The following is a 24,831-nucleotide window of genomic DNA, read 5'->3' as shown; positions in this document are numbered from 1 at the left end:
ACGAGGAAGTACTACTATGATTCTTACAGTCACCATTTCAGATGAAGGAACAGAGAGCTTACGGACCCAACCCCAGCTTACACAAAGTTTCTCATCGGATTCCAGACGCCCAACACCCAGAGGGGCACCTGGTGACCCCACCCACAGTGGCTGCTGGCCGCCAAAGGGCCCTGTGTCCAGGATGCTGAGAAGGGTCCTTTTACTGGGTAGATGGTTGCACGAGACCTCTGACCTTCTTCCAGCGAGATGCTTGTGTTCGAAACCTAATGGATTACATATATTTTGATTTCCGAATTCCTGGAGAATGGGTAATTTAAGAAAAAATCCCAGCAGTTACCCTGGTAAAGAAAAGAATGCACGCTTTGTCACTTTGCCAAGATCGAATGTCCTGAGAGCCCCAGGGAAACCAGCAGTCCTCACACACACAGGTCTGGGCCACAGAAATCATAAGGGCAAGTTACTGATGGACAGCAGAGATTGTCCATGCTGGGGCACATGCTGAAGAGGAAAACGGAGAGCTAAGGTGAGAACAGTAAGTTGAGCTTCTACTTCCAGGGCGGCTAATGAGTCAGCGAGAAGAGGGAAGGGGAGACAGGACACGGGCTGGCATGACCTGGCCCTTCGAGAGCTGGCCATGGCCAATGCAGGTAGCGGCCCGTTGCTCTTATCATTTCAAATACCAAGAAGGTAAAGCAGGACATACAATAGATTTTTTGTTGTTGTTGTTAATCCTCACCCAAGGATATTCTTTCCCATTGATTTTTAGAGAGACTGGAAGGGAGGGAAGGAGGGGGAGAAAGAGAGAGAAACATTGCTATGAGAGTGAGACACATCAATTGGTTGCCTCCTGCATGTGCCCCAGCCAGGACAGGAAATTTGCAACCTGGGTACGTGCCCTTGACTGAGAATCGAACCTACTGCCTTTTGGTGCACAGGCTGACGCTCTAACCACTGAGCACACTGGCCAGGGCCGCATGCTCGATTTTATATAAAGACCTGTGCCTGAATTCATATAAAAAAAGGGCTAGTCCCAATGTCCTTTTAGGACAACTGCATGCAGGCGCAGTCCCACCGAAATGCCCCACTTCACAAAATCTGACTAGCTGTGCCCCAATCCCAGTGGGTCATCTAGAACTCGAGGCTCCATGAGCCACATTCTGAGGTAGTACTACAAGTGAAATTACCTTAAAAAAGAACCAAACGAACATATAATCAAAGAGCACTAAAATCAATGGAAAATAAAACTTGAAGAGAAAGATGTTTTAAATTGGGCCTCTCATCTCCTCCCCCTGCCCTCTGCCCTCCTACCCCCCAGATTAATTAAAGAACTGATATGCATATATGCATAACCCATGGACACAAACAATAGTGCAGTGAAGGCCTGGGTAGGGGACAGGAATGGGGTGGAAGAGGTCAATGGTGGGAGGGGGGAAAGCGGACATCTGTAATACTTTCAACAATAAAGATAAATTTTAAAAATAAAATAAATTGGGCCTTTAAGGCTAACGCAACACTATAAGAACAAGAATGGATCAATCCATGACCCCCACACTGATATTCGTGCGAGTCCAGAGACTAACGCATATCGTTGTGAATTCCGATTGGACAGGCAATCCTGGGAGTCAGGGCAGCTCCCATGCCTGCAAATACAGCCACTAACGTTCACAAGTGGACGTCATGTTTGCCAACGAGGAGAAACTCTTTACTGTTCAAAGCAAGATAAAAACTGACAGGAAAGTAACCCCGCAACTAGCATTCCGGGAACAGAGTGGGAGGGGAAATGACATAAAGGTTAGTAAGCCTTGTGATGCCCAGGGCCACTTTTATCCCAGGGTGACTCAGTTGGACAAAAAATAGAAGCGATTGTCTGAGCCAAGACAATCTCCCATTCATCGTTCCCTTCCTAAAATTATAGCCATCATCCTGAACAGTAATATCACCTTTTTTTTAAATCCTCACCCGAGGATATGTTTTGTTTTTTAAATTAATTTTAAAAAGAGAGGAAGGGAGAGAGAAACATCAATGTGAGAGTAAATCATTGATCGGCTGCCTCCTGTACACGCCCGAACTGGGGTGGAACCCACACCTAGGTATGTGCCCTGACTGGGAATGGAACCCACAACCTCTTGGTGTACGGGATGACGCTGCCCTTGACTGGGGATCGAACCTATGTCCCTTTGGTGCACAGGCCGATGCTAACCACTTAGTAACACCGGCTAGATTTTATATAAGACCTGTGCCTGAATTCCTATAAAAAAGGTGGAGTATGGTTCTTGCTGCGGCCTGGTCCTCCTGTCACGGTGCTGATATCACCTTTGTAAGGCTGGTTCTGTTTCCCTGTCTTCACTCTTTCTCAACACACAGGATGGTTGCAAAATAAAAGTTAACAGCTTTTTTTCCCCCTCTGGTTAAAAGCATTACACGAGTACGCAAACCTGAAACAAGAATGAGCCGTGGTCACAACTGGTAGTGATGGCGGCAGGTTCCTTCCTTCCTGTTTTGGTTTTAAGTAAAGAGGGGCTGTCCCGATTCTTTCTTTGGGTTGGCCTAGCCCCTGGCAGGGGCCTTGCTCCCCCCTGGGCCCAGACCCATGAGAGGCCGCAGCCTTCTTCAAACAAAGCCTCCTTTCACCAGGAGAGGCTCTGTGTCTCTGCTCTGGACATGGGAACAGGTTTTTGGACATGTTTTGCTGACATGCTAAGCCGTGTATGTCAACAGGCACGGCAGGTTGCTATTCTCAGGTTGGGAGACTCGAGTCCTGCCACAGCCGCAGGCAACTCTCACAGGCCTCGGTTTATGTGTCCAAGAAGCCAGATCAAATCCCATGGGCACTTAGACAGTGGTGAACACTGTGAATGACTCTCAGAGTGTGTGTGTGTGTGTGTGTGTGTGTGTGTGTGTGTGTACATGTGTGTCTGTCTGTCTGTGGTTGGGTGTGCCTATGTCTGTGTCTATGGGTGTGTTTGGGGGGATGAGGGAGAGGAGTGAGCCATTGCTAATTAGGATAACATTTCTTACGTATCTTTCTAGAATACAGTTCAAAACAAAGCAGAAAGGAAGCAGCAAAGCTTTATCTCCCTCCAGCAGCCGGCCCAGGCTGGGGCTGAAGTGAGTTCACCTCGGGGTCCATTGTGTCCAGATGGCCCCGCGGGCTGCTCCACCGTGACCATTTGTCCCAGGCACAGCGCGGCCTCCAGGGAAGCTGTTTCCTGCCGGAGGCTTGTTGAAAGCCCCAGTGTCAGGGGAGCTGCAGGCACTTTTCCTCACTTGGAACGTCTGACTTGGTCAAACCTCCCACCCCACCCACACTCTCCCTCGGATCACACCCCCCGACCTGGGAGTGAAACCAAGGGAGCTTTTACCAAAAGCCTGAGAAGAATTTGGGAGCGCTGGTAGCTGTGGTCCTGTGTGTGCATGTGAGTGTGCATGTGTGTGCAGGCATATGAGTGTGTATGTGCAGTCAGTGTGTGCGTGTGCGCATGTGAGTGTGCACACATTCCCACCTGTGCAGAGAAGACTGGTAATGCAGTTCCCAGAATGGTGGGCTTGGTGAGGATTCTTCCAGAAGGACAGCAGCAGCATCGTCCTGTGGACACTGGTACCCTTGGTTTGGGTCCTGAGGGACTGCATTGGTGCCGGCACCAGAAGCAGCTCAGAGGGACCTCCGCTGGCACTGATGGCTTCTTGGGTCTGGGAGTCCAGCAGAAGATTCCACAGGAAGCCAGGGAGAGTGGCTGAGGGGCCGGGGTTGCCACCTGGTAGTGTTGGAACTCTGTTCAAAGTCACCTATCAGATATCTCCTGGAAATTCCAGGAATAGCTCAGGAACCTCAAAAAGGGGGGGGGGTCTGCTCCAATATATCAGAGAGAGGCAGAGATTCACTCCTTCATCTATTCGTTCGTTCATTCATTCATTCAGTCATTCCACAGAAATGAAACTGTGGACTAGCTATGTGCCAGGCATTGTTCTAGGGGCTGAGCAGGGTGGAAAAAGACAAAAGCTCATGTCCTAATAGAGCTTTCATTCTAGTGAAGGCCACGGGCAATAAAAATGAGCAAACATATAAGTCAAATCAAATCCAATCCTGAGAAATAGTTAAGAAGAGAATACAGCAGGCTAACCGAGAGGGGAGTTGGTGTAGAAGACTACCATTTAGCTGGGAAGGTCAAGGTCTCTGGAATTAGAGAAATGTCTATATCATTGTTAGAAACACACAGACACACTACACTTTTGAACTTTATAGTAAACTATAAAAAGTTTGAATTTTTGTTTCCACTTTCAAGAATCTTCCAACCATTGAATTAAAAGAATCTTATTACAGACCCATTTAAGATACAAGGAATTTTTAAGGAACTGTTCATAATTTTTATTGTATTTAAAAGTTATTTTATAAATTATGAATCAAAGGAAGTGGGCCATAAATTAAAGTTCACAAATCTTTGCTATATACAGACTTCTTTGTATTGATGTTTGCTTTATTAATTGAATGGATAGATAGATGAATGAATGAATGAATGAATGAGGCATGAATGAATGAATGAATGAGGCCCTCTATAACCCCGTTAACAGATGGGTTCAAAGCCATCTCTTTTAAACTTGACTTTGAAGCCTCTACTTAATGTAAAATGGGAGTAAAAACCATAACCACACAATTGTGAAGATAAAATAGCGCATTTAAAGTGTGGAGCACAGATCTGGGCAAACAGTAAGCAGACATTGACATTTTTTTGATTTAAGAATAAATAGTAGGATGTGATTTATGTGAATTCTAAACTAGTTTTTAAAAATAAAAATTAAAGACAGCCTGTGAAATAACTTCTGAACCTAGGATTATTAATAGAAATCCGGCAGTCATTCTCAAGAAAAAATGAAATTAGTTTGTTTCCCTTGGACTTATTAAGAGAGTTTAAAACTATTTTCCCCCCTAACCTAAAACAACAGAATATATCTTTCCTCACCCTGGTTCTGTGAAAAGCCACCCCAGACCACATTAACAGTCAAGAAGATACACTCTGCAGGCCTCAGGGCCCTCAGCACATGTGCAGAGATTTGGGATTCAAATGTACACTGAGCATCTATTATGCGTCCCGGGCAAGTACCAGGACCTTTAGAGATGCATTTCTCCAATGTATTCATTTTTAACCAATAGGCCAGGAATATATGGCGATGACCTGTTTCCTGAGCAGCTGTGTTCCTTCTGAAGGTCGTATGATAAAAATGTTTAATTTACTTCAATATCAATACCAAATATGCTGTTGCTGTTGTTTTTTGGATAAGTTAATATCTTCATAATATAAAATAAACCAACTTGTGAAAACTACTGAGAGCCTTTTCTAACTGGGAATCTATAATAATAAAAGCATAATATGCAAATCAACCAATGACCGAACAGCAGAACGACTGCCTGGACGACCTTCTGGACGACCACACTATGACACGCACTGGTGCCAGGCCAGCGAAGGTGGGTGCGATACAATTGGTTGGGGGCGCCTGCCACTGCCCCACGATTGCTCCGCAGAGGGAGGCCCAGGCCACCGGGGAACTGGGGTGTGTGGCAGCGGATGTGGGCAGCCCCAGGCCAAGGTGGTGCGGGCGGGGGTGGGGCCGGGAGGCAGCCAGAGCTACAAGGGCCCAGCAGCCGGGGCTGCGAAGGCCTACCCTTGCACTAATTTCATGCATTGGCCTCTAGTATTTCTTATATTCGTTTTACATCTCTTTGCTCCTCTCTTTTCTTTCTCTCTGCTGTTTATCTACACAATTGGAATTTTGTAATTAAACATTCTTTGAACAAATGATGTTAATGGCTTATGCTGTTTCAGGATAATATTGGGGACTTAGGTTATTTCCAGATTTCCACCATAACAAGTAATGCTGCAATAAGTATTTTCATACACATCTTTGACTACATTCTTCTTAGAGTAAGAATTATTTGACTGATTTGAACACGTGCACCTCATGGCTTGAAATATTTCCATCCGGAAAGGCTGTAACAATTTACACCCTCAGCAGGAGGATATGAGGGTCTGGCCCACTCTACCTTGGCCAGAATTGACGGCATGACTTTAAAAACACAAAAAAGGGTCACGAAAATGTTGTCAATTTCCTAGACAAAAACAATTATCTTCGTGTCTTCATAAATCTTTTTTCTTTTTGCTATTAATAAGGTTAGTCTTCTCCTCCCTCTATGTATATTTTCTTTTATAAACTGTCTATTTCATATCCTTGGCTCATTTAAAAAACTAGATTGTTAGGAGTATCCTTATTGTCTGACAAAAACATTTTCTGTTAAAGAAGTTAAATCTTTTTCTATAATATTTGTTAATTTCTGTAAATATTTGTTGCAAATGTTTTTTTACGGGGTGGTATTTACCTTTAAATGTTTACTGTACTTTTGGGTCTAAGGAGGAGTTTCTGATTTGCATACATTAGGCATGAGTCATTTCTGCCCTGTCCAGTGCCCCCTTCTGTCCAATTCACATCGTTTTCTTAGGTAATTTGCTCCTGCCCAGAGTAGGCAATGGGTCTTGTCTCCTGCCAACCAAGGCTGATGGGTCCAGGGTGGGACAGCCAACCAGAAGGACAGACACAGGTTGTGTAACTGGACGCAGATCCAGTGCTGGGATTCCTGGTCCTTCCAGAATCCAGGGTCACTCTTCCATGTCAGCCCAGGGAAGGCCCCGTCCGATCACAGTCCCTGCCCTTGGATTATCCGGATCCCTCGCCTGTAAACCCTCCACTTACTTGTGGTATTTTGACTTGGTTTGGTTCCTCACATTCATAACGATCTTTGCTAAAATATGATGAACTAAAGTAATTCTTTCCCTTGTGGCTTCTTCCACTGCTTTCATATTTCAAAATCCTTCCCCATCCTAGTCTTGGTTAAATATTCACCTATTTTTGTTCCTAGATTAAGAAAAACAAAAAACAAAACCCAACATTAAAAAAACCTCATATAATTCTCTAGTTCTCTGAAGTTTATTTTGGTATGTGGTTTGCTGAATAATTCTTTTCTTTTCCCATTGGTTTGCTGTGTTCCAGTGTTCATAAATGTGTGTGTGTGTGTGTGTGTGTGTGTGTATTTCTGGCTATTTAGTCTGTTCCATTGATTCCTATGTCTGCAATATAATTTTAATTATCACAGCTTTAGTATATATTTTAATATTTGAGATAAAAAGTTCCTTTTCACCATTCTTTGAAAAATTTCCTAGCTACCCTGCCCAAAACTATTTTGCTATCAGAAGATATGTTGTTGAGTGGGTTTTTTGGGGGGGCGGGGGGGAGTTGTGAGTGGAGGAAATGGCATTTTGTCAAAGAATACAAACTTTCAGTTATACTATGAATAAGTTCTGGGGATCTAATGTACAGCATGGTGACTACAGTTCATAGTTCTGCAGTGTGTACTTGAAATTTACTAAGAGAGTAGATCTTGAGTGTTCCCACTATGAGGTGTGTTCATTAACTTGATTTTGGTAATTATTTCACAGTGTATACATATATTAAATCACATTGTGCACCCTAAATATATATAGTTTTGTCAATTATACATCAATAAAGCTGGAAAAACTCTATTAAAAATAGATTTTTTTTCATCATGTCACTAACTCAAGCTCTCGACACAGTCAGTCGAGCACGGGTAGCTATGGTCCATATTTATGAAACTAGAAGAGACTTAACTGACTCTGACCCCTGATCATCAGCTGTCAGATTACACTAAGAAGGTGGCTAAGAGAAATTTAGCAAATTAGAAAAAGGGCAGCATTATAATTTGCCTTAAAAAAACTGAGTAGACTACACAATTAAAATAATCTACTTTCCTTCCAAAAGGTTTTTAAAATGGACATTAATGAACATTACAATGTGATCTGGAACAATATGCTTTCCTGGACATTTAGTTAATATTTAGGTGTTTTTGATACTATTGGGTTCTACACCCCACAACATATAATAGTTCCTGGCAACCTTAAGGAAAAACATCCATCCACATCTCCAGTCCTTTAGCCACAGTTAGGAAGGCGCTTTTTACATATGACTAGGTATTTTTAGTGACAGGTATGTTCATCTAAAATTACACTGTATGACTACATAAAAATAAATAGCAGATTTAGTCATTTGGGGACTTTATGGATACATTTTGTATTAAAGAGAAGAGTGATGGGCTAGGGAAAGAACACCTAAACACCTCCAGAAATGTCCTGGAGCCGCCTGGCCGGCAGTACCTTTTCGGCTGAATTTTCACACATCACAAAAGCAATCAAACAAAAAGAAAAAAACCCACAGAAATATCCGCCAGGCAGAAAATCAGTGGGGAATGCAATGTTATTAACAGAAACTTAGCAGAACATTAGAGGATAAAATACTTAAAATGCAACAACTAAAAAGGTAAAAACGTTAGTCTATATGATCCCTTCCCTTACTTTATGTATTTAATACACATATTTCAATATACATCCTGATTCCCTTTGAGGTCAACATTTCAGATTGTTACGAATGTCAAACAATCGCCCCTGAGTCTGAGAGTCACCCACACCACCTTCCTAGAGAAGAGTATATTCATTCTGGTTGTTCTCATGGATGATGGAATATGTTCAGTTAACCTATTCAAGTTTTTAAACGAGTAAGATGTTAGCTACAGTTTTAAATACCTGAAACGCTGCCAAAATAAAACAGAAAAACCCATTTGGCTTAATTTTCTTGACTTTGTACGTGGGAGGGGACATTCCTGCGGTTGTGTGTGTGTGCATATGCGTGCGTATATGCGTGTGTGTGCGTGCTGGTGGTGGGGAAGGGAACAGAGAGCTTCCTTATAACTTCCTAAATTTCCCCCTTGTGGTTCTCAGAAACCATGTTCCCAACAGCAAGCCCAAGGACTTGTCCAGAGCATGCATTCCATTTGCAGTTTCTTCTTTCAAGAAAGAAAAATATAAATTTGTATGTATCTTTAATCGGAAAGGAAGTAGGATCATAAAGACACACTTAAATAAAGATTGATTATATTTACAGACAGAAAAGAAGGCAGAATAATTCAGACCCTATATAAATAAAGGAATAATATTCCAGCTGAAATTTCTGAGCTTGGCATTCAAGGCCACCCTCAAGCTAGCTCTATTGCCTAGTCCAAGGCGATCCTGCCCTTATGGTCTGGATGCCTCTGGCTGCTCTGGCTTCATCTCCACCTACCCTTGCCCTCAATCTCCTTCTCTAGTCTCAGTTCCTGGAACATCCTAGACCAGTGATGGCGAAACTATGACACACGTGTCAGAGGTGACACGCGAACTCATTTTTTTGGTTGATTTTTGTTTGTTAAATGGCATTTAAATATATAAAATAAATATCAAAAATATAAGTCTTTGTTTTACTATGGTTGCAAATATCAAAAAATTTCTGTATGTGACACGGCACCAGAGTTAAGTTAGGGCTTTTCAAAATGCTGACACGCCGAGCTCAAAAGGTTCGCCATCACTGTCCTAGACTCTCTCCTACTTTGGGGACTCCAAGAAGCAGTTTTTCTCTGTCTGGAACTGTGGATGGTCCTCCCCATCATCCCTCCTCCATCGTTTCATTAACACCTACTCATCCTTCAGGTCTTGTCCCAGCCATCCCTGACTCTCCAGGGATGGGCCAGGCTCCTAGGACCCAGTGGCTGGGCAGACTGTGCTCTCAGTAAGGGCTCCTAGTCAAGTGGTGGGGAGGGGAAGGCTGTTCTACTGGCCAAGTCACGTGCCCTGGTACTAGGCAGTATCTGCCTGGACATAGAGATTCCTTTGTGCAAACCAGAAAAAGACTCCAACAGCTTGCCAAACTGAGTTCTCACAGGTTTGCACATACCTGGAGGGGCTGCCTTTTAGTTTGTCTATCGAGAGGGGGTGCCTTTCTCTCATTTGCACAAAGGCACTGTATCATTGGCTTTGTGCGTTTCCCTGCTTTATATACACACTGGGATTTTTCATTCACAGCATTTATTAAAGGATGTAGTCATTGACTGGTTTGCTTAATTGTGTAGTATCAGTCTCTTACACTAGACAGTGAAATCTACTAGGGCAACCGCCATGGGATTTTGCTCAAAATTCTATTTCCAGTTCCTAGCACAGTGTTTGGCATACAGTAGGTGCTAAAGGCATATGTATGGAGTGAATTAATAGAGAAGAGAGCCATGGAGATGCTGTCCTGGAAGAAATAACCAGACTTGGGGCAGACTTATTTACACTTAGTAAAAAAAAATACAAAGATTCAACAGTAAGAAGAGGAAGCTGCAAGGCCAAAGATGCCCTTCATAACTTCATAGATCAGGGCAGGATTTCCACAGAAACATTTCACCCCGGGCTAGAGAGAAACCCACTGCTTCTAGGAGTAAGCAGAGTCAGGACGCAGGGCCTCACGAGCCTGCATGGGAATAAGGGGAGTTTTCGACAGGCTGGTTAAGCTGGGAGGAAACCTAAGGGAGACCAAAAAAAATGATTCTAATGATTCATAAGATTGCAGGTAAGCCGGGCATCTTGGAACTTGCAAAACTCGTTGAAACAAAAATGCTTGCCCAGTTGGCTGAAGATACTGAGGCAGGAAGCCTCCACGCGCCACTCAGCTAGTCCCTACACAACAGGCTGCACACGAAATGCTGAGACCAGTGTGGGTCCAGTTACAGCCCAGCATCTTCTGCGTCCTCTGGGGCTTGGGAAAGAAGGATCTGCGCTGTGTAGTGAGGGCCCAGCCTGTGAGGGTGCGGGAGGGGGAGCGTGAGGGGAGGGCAACAAGAGCACCAGTACAGGCTTCAGTGCCCCAATTTTAAATTTTAAGACAGGGGTCCTCAAACTTTTTAAACAGGGGGCCAGTTCACTGTCCCTCAGACTGTTGGAGGGCCGGACTATAGTTTAAAAAAAACTAGTCGGCTGCTAAGCAACAGGCAGTGGTGGCAAAAATACTCGGCGGACTGGATGAATGTTTTCGGCGGGCCGCATGTGGCCCTTGGGCCGTAGTTTGAGGACCCCTGTTTTAAGAAGTTACAGTAGATGGAATATAGTCAATAACATCATAACAACTATGTAGGGGGACAGGTGGGTACTTGAAATATCGGGGGGACCACTGTAAAGTACATGATTGTCTAACTACTATGCTATGCATCTGCAATTGCTACCGAACAGTATGGAATGTAAACTGTAATTGAAAAATGAAAAAAATCACTCATTAGGAAAATGAAGGGTAATTGAAAAATGAAAAAAATCACTTATTAGGAAAATGAAGGGAAAAAGATGAAAGTTTTTCATTCTCAAAAAAGGTGCATGCTATACCAGATTACATCTATATATTTTTAAAAAGTATATAAAATATACTAAACAGCACTCTCTACCATGATTATTTCTTTAACAGTATGTTTTAAAGATATTTAAAAAAACATTCTTAGTGATTTTTAGAGAGAGGGGAAGGGAGGGGAAGAGAGAAAGAGAAACATCAATGTGAGTTTGGAGGTAGAAGTAATCATTTCGATTTGATTACCTTCTCAAAAATGCACAGAACTTTAAGTGATTTTAATGAGGCATGACCTCGAACCTCAAGCTATGAACCCTAAATCAGAAGTGATCTAAATCCAAATATTAATTCCCTTTAATGTTGCTGAACCAGAAGTTTAAAAACAGAAACAGAATGAGTGATTGGGATCAAATGGGAACTCAATGTCTATATTTTCCCAAACTACTTAAATGAAACATCGCAATAGTCTCAAATCAAATATGAACTCAACTGAGTGTTTATTTGGCTTCAATTCCTGGGGAGTATAAATGGTTCTGGAAAATATCTCTTATAAAAAGTTATAAAGAAGAGTGGAACTCAGTGATATTTGAGGGAAGCAAAAATAATACACACTAGCGAAAAGCACCTGAAATCATTATAGGTCTCCCACCGCCAGCACCCTCAAGTCCCGTAATAATGAAGACAAATGGATATTTAGTTATTTTTAAAAGTCAGCATTATTCTTGATGACATTTCACTAAATTATTAAATAGACATTTCCACTACCAGAAGTCATAAAAAACATTTTGAGAAAAACAAATCTACTTCTTGTAACACTTCCGTGGACATAGCAGCCCAGAGAAATTCTAGAAAGCCTTCCTCAACATCGAGGCATCCAGAGCCAAAGACCAAGACCAACTGGCTGCATGATATCAAACGATCACATTAACCACATAAACAAGCGACGAAGGCCTTGTATTGTTATGAAACTAACCAGCTGACTTCCCACTTAGCACATGATAATATCATTTAATTATCATTGTCGCTTCCTCAGGCCACACTGGTCTGAGGAAGAAAAATCGAAGGCTGTGGGTAAGAAGATGGCCTCTTCCCAGGAGCCTTGCTGGGACCCCCATGCCTCCCTCGTTTTCCCGGCAGGGAAACCCAGGCGAGGTATTAGGGGACTGAGGCTTCCTTGCTGCTCTGCCCTGTGCCAGGGCCACCTCTGATGGGCAGCCGCGCCCCCACCTCGCCCTCACCTGGGCTGGCCTAGCTGTTCCTGCCATGATTGTGGACTTTCGTGACAGGCTCTGGCCACACCTCCCCTTCAGCACACACGTATGTTCTTCACAGGGTGAGGGAGGGCTCTCTCCCCCTTTGTGGTGCATCTGGGCCACCAACCAATGTGACCTTGCCCTTTCAGTGACCCTCAGCCCTTTTATGTGGCCCCTACAGTGGATGCCATGCTTCAAGCTCCAAGGTTTGGTCCTATGACAGTGACATCCCCAAAGGATTCCTCCCTGTTCACAAAGAGTTTCAGGGAAGGTCATGGAACTGAAACTCTGTCCTCCCGCCTGCAGTGGCCATGGAAGGCAGGCATGTGGGCTCCGGCGACAGCTCTGGGCCATTACACTCGTTCTCCCCAAGGCTCTGCTGGCTCCTCAGGCAGATACGAAGACAATCACTCCTATCTTGTCACTGCTCCATGCTCCACACGACTCCACAGAGATTCTCTCCTGACCTACCTAAGTATGAGCACTGTTTCATGATCACAAACTCTGCTAACTCTCCAGGAGGGGAATCAAGGATTCTCCCACGTGGAGTGTCGCATCCAGTGGCAGCAGCTCCCGACCTGCTTGTCAGGTACTCACCTATAAACTTCCCACAATAAAAAAAAAAACTAATAGCCTGGCCTGTGTGGTTCAGTGGTTGAACACTGACCCATGAACCAAGAGGTTGCAGGTCCAATTCCTGGTCAGGGCATATGCCCGGGTTGCAGGCTCAATCCCCAGTGGGGGGTGTGCAGGAGGCAGCTTATCAATGTTCCTCTCACATTGATGTTTCTATCTCTCTATTCTTCTCCCTCTACAATCAATAAAAGTATATTTTAAAATATTAGAAATGGTAATAAAGTTTTGCTAAAATATGCATTTCCTTCCTCTGAATCATATTAATCCTATAACTTACCATCCTGAGTGAATACTGCTGTGAACTGTGGTTGGGTCATTCCAGCCACTGGAGCCAGACTGCCTGGCTTGACTCCAGATCCAGTTTTACTGGTTGCTTGATCCCAGGCAAGTTACCTAAGTGCTTACAATTTCTTTATTTGCAAAGTAGGGATATGGAAAACATCTCCATAGGTTGTTGTTAATAAATATTAAGTGAGGTAATGCCTGTAAAATGCCTAGAATGCTTCCTGACACATGGTGTTCACTCTTAGTATTATCCTATGAGCTGTCCTGTTCTGCACGTCAATGTCCCCACACCTGGTGAGATCTTCAGGTGAGATCTGCAGAAGGGCCGGGGGTTTTTGCTCAATTAATTACTCAGCTGTAAGTGGCTGAGCTGCTGAGCCTCCCAACGTGTTGTGACAATAACATGCTGACAAGCTAAAGATGACTGCACCCCTCGCGGAGGAGGAATTTGCCCGAAAGCAAAAACAAAAAGCATAGTTCAGGCAATTAATCACCCTCATCCCTCCTTTCCCAGAATATTCGGCTTCAGCAAACTCAGGAATTTCTGCGTCCAAGAAGCTGTAAAAGGATAGCTGGCCACGCGGACGTGCCACGCCTGCCAGAAGCCACCTGGAAGGTCGTCACCTTCCCGCTCAAGTTCAGAAGGTTCTGGCTGAGCAGCTCCGCACACCAGCCCGTGTCAGCCCCCCGGCTTCCGGACTATTCAATGCAGATGCACTCCTTGGCGCATCTTTCTCAAAAAGCCAATTAAGATCCTGAGTTTCCCTTCTGGACTGCCAGGTCCACTCAGCTTATCATGCGAAAGATGCAAGCCAGGCCAGCGCTTCTCGAGTTTTAACTGGAGGATGTTAGGAACAATTTAGGCTGTCAGGGCCCCCAACATCATCAGGGGGCCCTGAGGCAACCTCTGGGTAAATATGTAAGGATCTGCTATCCTCTCCCTGTCATTTCTGCTGGGTTCTGAAGACAGGATTTAATCCTTATTCCCTCACCCGAAGATAACCAGCCAGACACCTAGAAAAAGGCCGAGCCCAGGCCCTAAGGAAGTGAAGTCAGGATCCCATCTGCTGGGGTGGAGAAGAGCAGGCCAGATGCCCAGAGATCAATAGGGCAAGGATGTCTCTCCTAATGATGAGAGGAAGCAAATTCACTTAGGATGATGCACCGAGTTCATCTTCGTTAGGACGCTGGCTTAAAAGAAACAAACAAAACCGCATTTCCTGGGGCGGGGAAATTGCACACCAGTTGTCATTGGAACATGAGGAAAGAAGTGCCAGTCCACACTCCATTTATTTTGAAACTGGGAAGGACCTCAGATGTTGACAGGAGACCACCGGTTGTCCTCAGAGATCTACCCCTCTCCTCCCTCTAGATGGTGCAGTGTTCAGGACAAGTACGTGATGTGACAGCCATCTCCCACCTCTCACAGTGAGTGTGACCACGTGAGTATGTTCTGGCCAAGGGGGTATGAGTAGAAGCTGTATGTCACTCACTTTTATTTTTTTAATACATTTTTATTGATTTCAGAGAGGAAGGGAGAGGGAGAGAGAGATAGAAACATCCATGATGAGAGAGAATCATTGACTGGCTGCCTCCCACACACCTCCAAATGGGGATCGAGCCCGCAACCCAGGCATGTGCCCTTGACTGGAATTGAACCTGGGACCCTTCAGTCCACAGTCCAATGCTCTATCCATTGAGCCAAACCAGCCAGGGCGTGTCACTCACTTTTAAATCCCGCCTTTGAAGGAACGGGTGTGCCTTCCCCTTGGTCCTTTCCCTCTTCTCATTGGGTGAATGTGGATATGACGGTAGGTGCTGGGGTAGGAGGAAAGCGGTGTGTTGAGCGTGGCAGAGCAACAAGACTTGGAAGAAATCTGGAACTCTGAAACTGTGCAGCTTCCGTAACAGCCCCACAGTGGGGATGGGAGGACTATATGTAAGAGAAACACAGGTTTTAATTAAATGTTAACTATTCCCATGTCAGCTGGTTCAAATCTCTCGTTCTCAGATGAAGAAACGGAGGCCAGAGAGACTAAAAGATGTGTCCATGGACACAGAGCTATTCCTTCTGTAGACTGTACATTAAAAAGATGGAAGTTGCTCATCTCTCATGGGCATGGCTAAAAGAATGAAGTTTCTTACAATTTCTTTTTTATTGGATTAATGTCACAATCAGAAGGGGGAACAAGAGAACTTAAAGCTAAGAATTACATCATTTCAAGTTTCTTAGGATAATCAACATAAGCTATTCATAGAAATTACTTAATTCAATGTAGATTGCCAGGGCTCAAAGCTAATGGAAAATTCTGAAGGTTTTGATTGAGGAAATAGCCAAATTGTTGGAAGAGATTCTCCAAATACATTTCCCAAAGTCCACAGGAAGACGCTCAATGGGTTGGACTGTTTTGGACTTCTTTCTGAGTAAGACTTCAGACGTGATTGAAATTTGGCTCTGATGGTGTAAGCACCCAGCTTTGAGAACACATACAAGAAACCACAGGCTTAATTAACAGAAATGAAGTCCACCCATTGAACAGCATTTGCTTTTAGTTAACTTTTTCAGAGGAAAAAAGGTTCACAATTCACCATTTTCCTTGATCCTCATTTGCTGTTTGAAAATGACATTCAGCAGTAATTATGCCGTTTGACGTGGCTCATGCATGTGATGCTGTAAGGAGTTGCGAAAGGGCTGGGAACGCTTTCAGAGAGCAAAACATCTGACCTTGTTGGTTTAAACTCTGAATATGGTTCATGGAAAACAAGAATTCTTCCTCTCCTTTGGCATATACCATGGAAGCATTTCTTTCAGGTTTTGCTTGGTGTCCCCGTGTTCATAGGGCTAACATCAGTCCCAACATCACAGAATCAGGGACAGCTAAATCCTCAGCCTACCAGCCATTAGCATGCAAAGCCATTGGGCTCAGTCCCATCCACCCCTCTTCCCAAGTTCCCACACGGCTGTCCTGAGCCACTATACTCTCAGAAACGACAGCCAGTGTGAACGGGGCTCACTTTCCTACAAAAAAAAAATGTTCACTGCTAGCTCACATAATCTTCCATTTGGAACTCAGAATGGCTAGAAGGGAACACATTCATGGCAGTTATTTTTGAAATCTGATGTCACATACCTTCTTGAAAAAAATATCAAGGGCTCCCTGTTGCCTCGAGAATGCCTGAGCTTTAACAGCTTCAGACCTCCAAGTCTACCCAACCTGCCTCTCAAGACCTCTCTTCCTCCATTGTTCCTTTTTGCCACAACTACCTTGGACTATTCTCCATCCCAGGGACTTCCTTACCCCACCCTTCTGTTGTCTCTGCCTGGACTGATCCCTTCTACCTCCTTCTCTATTCTCCACTGAGTGTTCCTGTGACTAGCTCTGTCTCCGACTCCCATGTAGCAATGATCATGCCCTAGACTTTGCTATCTCTACAGTATCACTTGTTTAATTGTATTTTAGTTATTTATGCATCCATGCCCCTGTCACATTGTGAGCACCTCAAAGAGAGGAATTCTATCCTAATTGTATTCCAAACATCTGGGACAGCTCTCAGCACAGAGAAGATGTTCAATATATGCTTGCAGAATCATTGAGGGAATCACAGGAAAAGGATCCTAAGCTATGCAGTCTAAATCATTAAAATAAAAAACCCCGGCTAGATGTGTAAAAGAAATACTAATTTATAATAGTGTCTTTTTGTTCCATCTTTTGCATTGAGATGGAAAGAAGCAGGAAATTGATGCTGCAAAAAAGTTGGTTGATGTCTTTGACTGATGTCTTTGACTAGGAATCTGAAGACTAGCAATTTGAGTCTCTGAGCTTCCTGCCTCCTTAACTCTGGGAAAATTATATTTATAAAATTAAAATCTAAATCCCACTGCATTCCAAGGTAAATCTCAGGTGACAGTCGGCAAGGACTGCCCCTCTGAGATTTTCTTTCCCTTTTTAAAATGAGTTTAAAATGGGTATGAAATTACCTGCTGTACCTTCCTCACAGTGTGTGAGGATCCAATGAGCTGATGGCCACAAAAGCACTCTATAAACCATGGAATGACATTTCATGAAAGTCATATTATCATAAAAGGAAGGGAAAAGGAAATAAGTACCATTCACTCAACAGCCCTCTTCAGAGTGGTTATGGTGGGCCAGGTAAGGTAAGGTAGCAGGTGTTCATGAGTCAAAGAAAACCCAGGAATGCCCTGGCAAGGGCTCCCCTAGACAGAGCCCACCCACCCTCAGGTAGACTCACTCCACAACCAACTTCAGTCCCCATGGGTCTGAGTCTCATGAACTGAAGGCAAGTCTAGATACAGCGAAGAAACAGGCCAAGACATCCACAAATACAGAGGCCTGCCATGCACCACCACCCACCCCCAGCCCCGCCCCAATCTGACGGGGTACAGCAGAGCTGGTCACTTCTTACTGGAAATGAGGACTGCAATCTAATCTAATTTTACTTTTTTTCTACATGAAAGAAACCATAGCTGCAAATTTCACGTTAGAACATTTATTTTTGAAGTTGTTCGTGAAGCATGCATTATTCTTTAGCATTCAACCTGGCTAAATTTTGGATCTACAGGAAGTTATTAAAAATCAAAGATTATGCCTCCTTTAGCATTACGTTGAAGATTACATCCATCTGATTATTCATTCATTTATCCTACAAATATTGACTTAGCCCTATAATATGCGAGGCAGTAAGCAAGGTGCTGGGGAACGAGCCACGAACAAGAAGAGGTGGCCTAAAGCAAACAGTTACACAAGTAACCTTAATTACAATTGTGATAAGGGTGGCAAAGAAGAAATGTAAGGCTCCATGCCCAAATGAGTTGGGGGGGGCGGTGGCGAGGAGGGATGGTGGAGGGGTGAGAGGATGTTCTCCTGAGACAAGGGCATTAGGGCTGAGACAGGCTCGGTGGAGCTGGCCAGGGGAAAGAGGAGAGAGAAGGCGGCTCTGGGCAGGAACTGTAAGGGGTGCAGGCTGCAGGTGGGAAGGAGCTTGGCCACAGCATGAGCCAGGCGGGGCAGCAGGGGAACCCAGAGAGGCCATGTGGGGTCATCTAGCTCAGGTGAGAACCCACAACAATGGGAAGCCATGGAAGAAAGGGTTTTGAACAGGGGAGTAGCAAGATCAGATGTGCAGGAAAGAGCAAAAACAAAATGGGACTTTAATACCCAGGACAGTGGTAAGACACATAGAGAACTTGAGGGCAGGGACCCCTTCATTTTACAGATGAAGACACTGGGCCTCAAAAATGAAGTCACGTGACCAAGAGCACAGCGAGAGATACTGGCAGGACCTCCTTTTTCTGAGTCTCGGTCCAGTGTTGTTGTTTTATTTTTATGTTTCTACAATAGCACCCTCCACCCTCTAATTGTGAATTCGAAGCCATAGCTTTCCCACTCATTCACTCATAAGCACAGAACTGACTTTGAACTTGAAGCTAATAATAGCAGCAATCATTTCTCAGGAAACTGCCACGTGCCTGGCAACCTGTTAGGTGTTTTCCACATCTAATCTTCACAACAATCTTGTAAAGTAGGTATTATTCTTACTGTTTCGCAGTTGAGGACACGGAGGCTCAGAAACATGTTTACATTGCCCAAGGTCACACAGGTAGTTAACTGTGACGGGGGTCCACAGCCAGTTCCCTGTGGCTCCAGACCTCGCCACCATGCCAATCTAGTGACTCTAGATTGATCATTATCAAATGCCACATTCTGGTCTTCTGGGAAAATCAGGAGGGAAAAGTCTTATCTCCCTAAATTAAAGCAGGAGCTACATGAAATTTTCTGAAAAATTCACTAAATAAATATATACATAAATGAAATATAAAAAGCCACAAGGAGTAATGTGAATTGAGGAAATCAGATGAAATTTTTTTAGTTTTAATCTACTACACAAATGGTACAACATTCTTAAAATGCTCCACCAACCGGTTTCAGGAGATAAGTACTGGCCATAACCACATGGCTGGGACAGGATGAAAATGTCACCTCAACATGGTCTCATCTACAATCTCAATGGAAGGAACTGTGCTGTTGGTTACGGAGAAGGGGGGGCAGTGGAGAAAAAGGGGACCATCTCTCAGAGACCTGTTCCTGACCCACCAAACAGCTGGAAATGAAACAAAGTCAGCTTCCATATAGTAAACACTCCAACAACTGGAGAGGTAGTATAAAAACATAGAAAAAAAAATCTGATCCTAATGAGAAGGTTACATAGCCCAAACGAAAAATGAAAAACTAGGAAGAGCTTAGAAGCAATCATAATCCCCTTGAAATAAACCTTGCAGACCATGCAAGAGATTTTTCAGGAAACAGCTGTTTCTCATTCCCAGGGAGATAAAAGGAGTCAACCCCGCTAAGACACAAGAACAGGCCAGGATGCTCTCAGTCCGTGATAGAAGAAATAAGATCCCTGCACACAGTCAACATTAAAACCCACTCTGCGGAGAGTTGGGCTAGTGGATCAGAAACAGATAGAAGAGACACTGATGGAGGGTTGAGAATAATCAGACGTTGAAAAGAAGGTGAGAGAAGATGGCAGACATAGAAAATAGAGCGTGGACACGTAGCCTGCAAGCAAGGGGGCTCTCTCAGGGGAGAAGAACCAACAAAAGATAGTTTCCCAGAACTTAACACCAAGGCCAAACGCAAACAACCTGTAGACTGGAGGCTGGAAGTGCTACTTGTGTGCTGTGTTATATTTGAAAGCAGAAACATACACTCAGGCAGATCTAGTTAAGATACAAAAGCAAACAAGAGTATTCTGAAGCCCAAGTCCAGAAAACCAGATCACTTGCAAAGAGGTGAGAGTGAGTACAGTTTTCGCTTCCCCCTGTAAAAACTGTCTAACAGAGGGGGCAGGAGAATGAGAGTACAAGGACTGTAGGGTGTGTGTGTGTGTGTGTGTGTGTGTGTGTGTGTGTGTGTATGATCAACAGAATATTTAAATGTCTTCTGTATCACCCCAACACCAATTTCTACAAAAATCAGAGACTGTTGCCCCAAATATCAGATATAGAATAAAAGGGGAAATCACTTCATGGGAGATACTGATATTAAAAAGGGCTTGGGTGACCATAGAATCAATTTCCCATTCAGCAATAAGGAAGCACAAGCATCAATTCAGGGAAGAACATTTAGTGATTAAAAACAAGATCTATAAAAAAAAATCACAAGTATTGATTGACAAATCTAATAACTGAGGAAATTACTGAAACAAAAGAGAAATATAAGTGAAACTTCAAAAGGAAGAAAGAAGAATTTTAAGACTCTCAGAATAAATAAAGTATGGGAAAGAGAGTGAAGAGAAAAAGTCAAAAGGCACAGAATTACTAATATTCTTAAAATATAGTTACTTTGTCTAAAGATGTAGCTGTCATCATCATCAAAGATAGCTTTGATATAGCAGTTATTATGCAGCATTGTGTTTTAATCCTTAAAATAAATCTATGTGGTGGGTGCTATTGTCTCCATTTCACATATGAGGAAACTGAGGCCCAGAATGATAAATAACTTGCCTGAGGCCAGGGCTAAGTAAATTGGATGCTAATCCAGTGCTTAACCGCTCCACTCTCCTGCCTTGCTATGAGCAGGTAAGACTAGAAGAATGCAGCATAATACAGGATAGGTATAGTAATCACTATTTTAAAGTATATCTTTATTACATTTAAAGTAATAATGATATTTATAGCAACTACTACTTGCAGAGGAACTATAATTGCCAGGCATTGCATTAAGCTTTGTACAAACATGAGTTCATTAAATACTAAAAGCCCTGTAAGATACTGCTACAGGGAAGGCATTGTAAAGAACAAAAAAGTATGAAGATTCTTTCCCAAGGTCACCCAGCTAGCAAGTTGCAAAGCCATGATTTGAACCAGGAACCCTGAAGCCCAGGTTCCTTCTCCACTGTGCTCCATCGCATATAGGGACAGGATGTTTACATTCTGAATGGCATTATAAGGTAAATGAGTATCAGGCCAACTTATTTTTTTTTCTTTCTTAAAGATTAAAAAAATTGATTTTAGAGAGAGAGGGAGAGAGCAAAACACTAATGTGAGAGCAAAACATCAACGGGCTGCCTCCTGCATGCCCCCTACTGGGGACTGAGCCTGCAACCCCAGGCATGTGCCCTGACCAGGAATCGAACTGGCAATCTTTTGGTGCACAGGACGACACCCAACCAACCGAGCCACACCAGCCAGGGCAGGCTGCTGACCTCCTTTTTAAAAAGGCACAGTGACTGCTTCCATCAAGGTCACCAATGATCGCCTAATAGCTCAATTTAACAGAGGTCTCCCCACTCAGTCACCTGGTGAGGTTACCACTCCTCCCCTCTTTGAATTCCCTCCTCCCACCTAACTGCCCTCTCCCTTCCGTTCTCCGTTACTGGGCTGCTCTGTCTCCTCCCGTCCCCTTTCTCATCAGTGCTCCTAGCTTTGGGCAATTGTTCCTCTTGTCAACCTATGATGATGGTGACCAAATATACATCTCCAGATTTTTCTCCAGGCGCATGCACCCACATATATGTGTATCTAGATCTGCCTGCTAAATACATGCACACATATGTGTACGTGCAACATCTATCTCTTTCAACAAAGAACTGATTGTTCTTCCTTGCCCTCCCTGTTATTGTGTGTGGATACCTTTTATCGTCCTTATCACGCAAAGCTGAAATTGTCTATTTGCTCATTTATCGTCCACCAGACGATAAAATCCCTTATCTTTCACTTCTGTTTCCAAAACAAGTTGTAAAGGTCTGGTAGATACTCAAGAAATGTTTATGAATTGCAAGATAAAAACAAGAGTAGAAAGAAAGCATAAAAGAAGGTATTGCATTAGGTGCCAATCTTTTTTGAAGAATGGTTACAGAAAATAATAATCAAAACTGCAAAAAATAAAATGGCCTTGGGTATCATTTTTATTCTTAATTAAAACTGGCAAGAGTTTTAAACATTAAAACACTCATTGCTGGAGAGGCCCCTTCTTTATCTTGGTGTTGAAATTGGCTGTCTCCATATGCTGCTGGTGGAAGGCACTAGGCAATGCTTGTCAAAAACAATAAAACTATTCAAAAACAATAAAACTATTCATAACCGTCAACCCAATGAACTCGCTCCTGGAAACTTACCTGAGGAAATAAATCAACAGAAGAAAATAGCTGTATTGGAGGATATGCTTACAGCAGCATTATGTACGATATAATAATGAAAAATCGGAAATAGACTAATACACAACAGCAGGACAAAAGCAAAGGAAAATCAATTTGAAGTACTTTTACGCATCCATTAAAATTTAACACGATGACTCTAAAGGATAATGGAAAATTATATAATGCTGAGAAAAAAAGAAGCAGAATGCAAAATTAAATGCTGGCTAGGATGGCCACTCTGTGAAAACAATTGCCTGCACCTGAGCAAGAACAGAAAACGTCTGACAAGAATTCATAAAAGTGACAAATGCGTTGTGATGATGGGACTTTGTATATACTTCCAAATCAAATTTTAAGATGCAGCTGTCACGATATGAATGAAACACAGGTTGGATACAGGTTCCACACTTTATTAGCTATCCTGCCTTAGGCAAGAAGCTTAGCTTCTTGGAACTTAGCTTATTCATCCACACAATGAGAATACTATATTTCTATCCCTTAGCCAATTAAATTCAATCAGCTTATGCAATAAACACTTAGATAGCACTGACTATGTACCTGGCACTGTTTGTAAACACCTTACAAATAATGACTTGATTGCCTCGTTTAATGTCAAAACAACATTTTAAGATGATGCACAAAGAGGTTCAGTAAATCTCCATTGACAATAGCAAGAGAGTAACTTCCAGTGGCTTTCCAATGTCCATGGGATCAAATCTAGCAATTACAGCAACTGCGAACATTTATTGAGTGTCTCCTAACGGGCAAGCATCTGCTAAGCGCTTCCCTTGCCTTATCGTATGTAGCCCTTAACAATAACCCATTAGGTAGGTCCTGCAATTGTGTCCTCAGGATAGTCAGGCCCAGACAGGTTAACATGCGAGTGAGCGAGAGAGCCAAGATTTGAACATGGATCTTTCTGAATTCGGAGCCAGGTGCTGTGTCACTGTGAGCTGGTGAGCTCAATTTTGTTAGGATGGTATACTCGGTCCTTCAGAATCCAAACCTCACCCACCGGCTCCTCACTCCACATCTGAGAGAGTTCTGAGTTGAAGGCATAACCTTTAAAGCCCTGGGCCTCTGCTCCTGCTGTCCCCCACCTGGTCTTCCTCCACACTCCTATTCACCCTTCAAGGCTGCACCTTCTGGAATCTTGAGAGACAATTAATTGTTCCCTTATCTGCTGCTCTTTTAAGTAGTAATTTGTGCCTCTAAGTCACTACGTACCATGTTGTTTCTATGCTTCTTACCAGCCTACTCCTTCCAAACTCAGTTCACAAGGGCAAAGACCTTGCTTTACATAGGTTTGTGTGCTATTGTATTCCTGGCTCTAAGTACAGTTCCCAGCACATGATAAAGACCCAAATGGCTACTTGCTAAATAAATGAACCAATACTTCCAGCCAGTCCATATTTCTCTATAAGGTTTTTCAGAGTTTTGATGTTGAAGGTAGTTTAGCTAAATGAGAACATAAAGGTACCACTCCATCAAGAAGGCTTCCCTGATGTACTAAGTGTGGGGTAAGTGCGTTAGTACCATGTGTTTATTCATTAGGCCTGTTTGCAGACTCTGTGGCTTGCCTTCCCCTTCTAGAGAATTCCCTCATAATTCCCCAAATCAAGGACAGTCACTGCCATTTAACTGGTGATTAAGGAATATGTGTTGACTGATTAAATGAATTAATAAATGAGTGGGGTTGAAACATTTTCTTTCCTTAGGTCACCGATAACATATTTCAACTTGTAGAGTGCTCTTCTATACCAGTGCCAACCTAAAAAAAAACAAAAAACCTTTCAAGTCCATGATGCTCCTAAGATTGTGTGTAACAATTAAAGGAACAACTTAAAAAGGTTAAACAGGTTGTCCATCAATGTTGAATCTTCAATGATTGGGAGATCACTGGGAGCTCTCAGCTCACAAACGATTTATTTTTCTTCTCAAACCAGACTAGAACCTTTTGAGAAAGTAAAAATGCTTCCCACTTAAATGTTCTTTAAAAACACAAAATAAAGAGATTCATTTGGTGGACATGTTCTCTCTCTTTACCCCGAGGTCAGTTCGGTACTGAGGAACTATTATTAGAAAGCTCTCAGTTGAAGATGCTCTTAAGAAGGAAGATAAGATGTGCGATGCTGTGTGATGGAAGCTAATTTTAATTATCCAGTTTACTAGGGTTACTGAGATATGCTAAACATTTAGCTAATCAGCAGGCTCTCGAGACAAGAGGACTGCCTAGTGATAGACACAATTTTTC

General features: G+C 43.2%; 1 protein-coding gene across 4 annotated transcripts in view; it reads right to left on the bottom strand.

The window, feature by feature from the left end:
* The window catches only part of CUNH1orf21 (chromosome unknown C1orf21 homolog), a 103,071-nt gene that overhangs the window by 34,469 nt on the left and 43,771 nt on the right, over positions 1 to 24,831 (bottom strand). Inside the window, exon 3 of one of the 4 annotated variants that reach the window (XM_023754730.1) lies at positions 15,143 to 15,348. The exons of the other annotated variants lie outside the window; for them this stretch is intronic. Within the exon in view, the coding sequence (XP_023610498.1) occupies positions 15,202 to 15,348 (147 nt within the window). The 3' untranslated portion in view covers positions 15,143 to 15,201. Of the gene's footprint in view, positions 1 to 15,142; positions 15,349 to 24,831 lie in introns of those variants that run through there. 4 annotated transcript variants of the gene reach the window in all.

The sequence above is a fragment of the Myotis lucifugus genome, unplaced genomic scaffold, assembly GCF_000147115.1.
Source record: "Myotis lucifugus unplaced genomic scaffold, Myoluc2.0 scaffold_65, whole genome shotgun sequence".
Taxonomy (NCBI): Eukaryota; Metazoa; Chordata; class Mammalia; order Chiroptera; family Vespertilionidae; genus Myotis; species Myotis lucifugus.
Note: the sequence above shows the minus strand (reverse complement) of the source record. Positions and strands in the feature narration are given on the sequence as shown.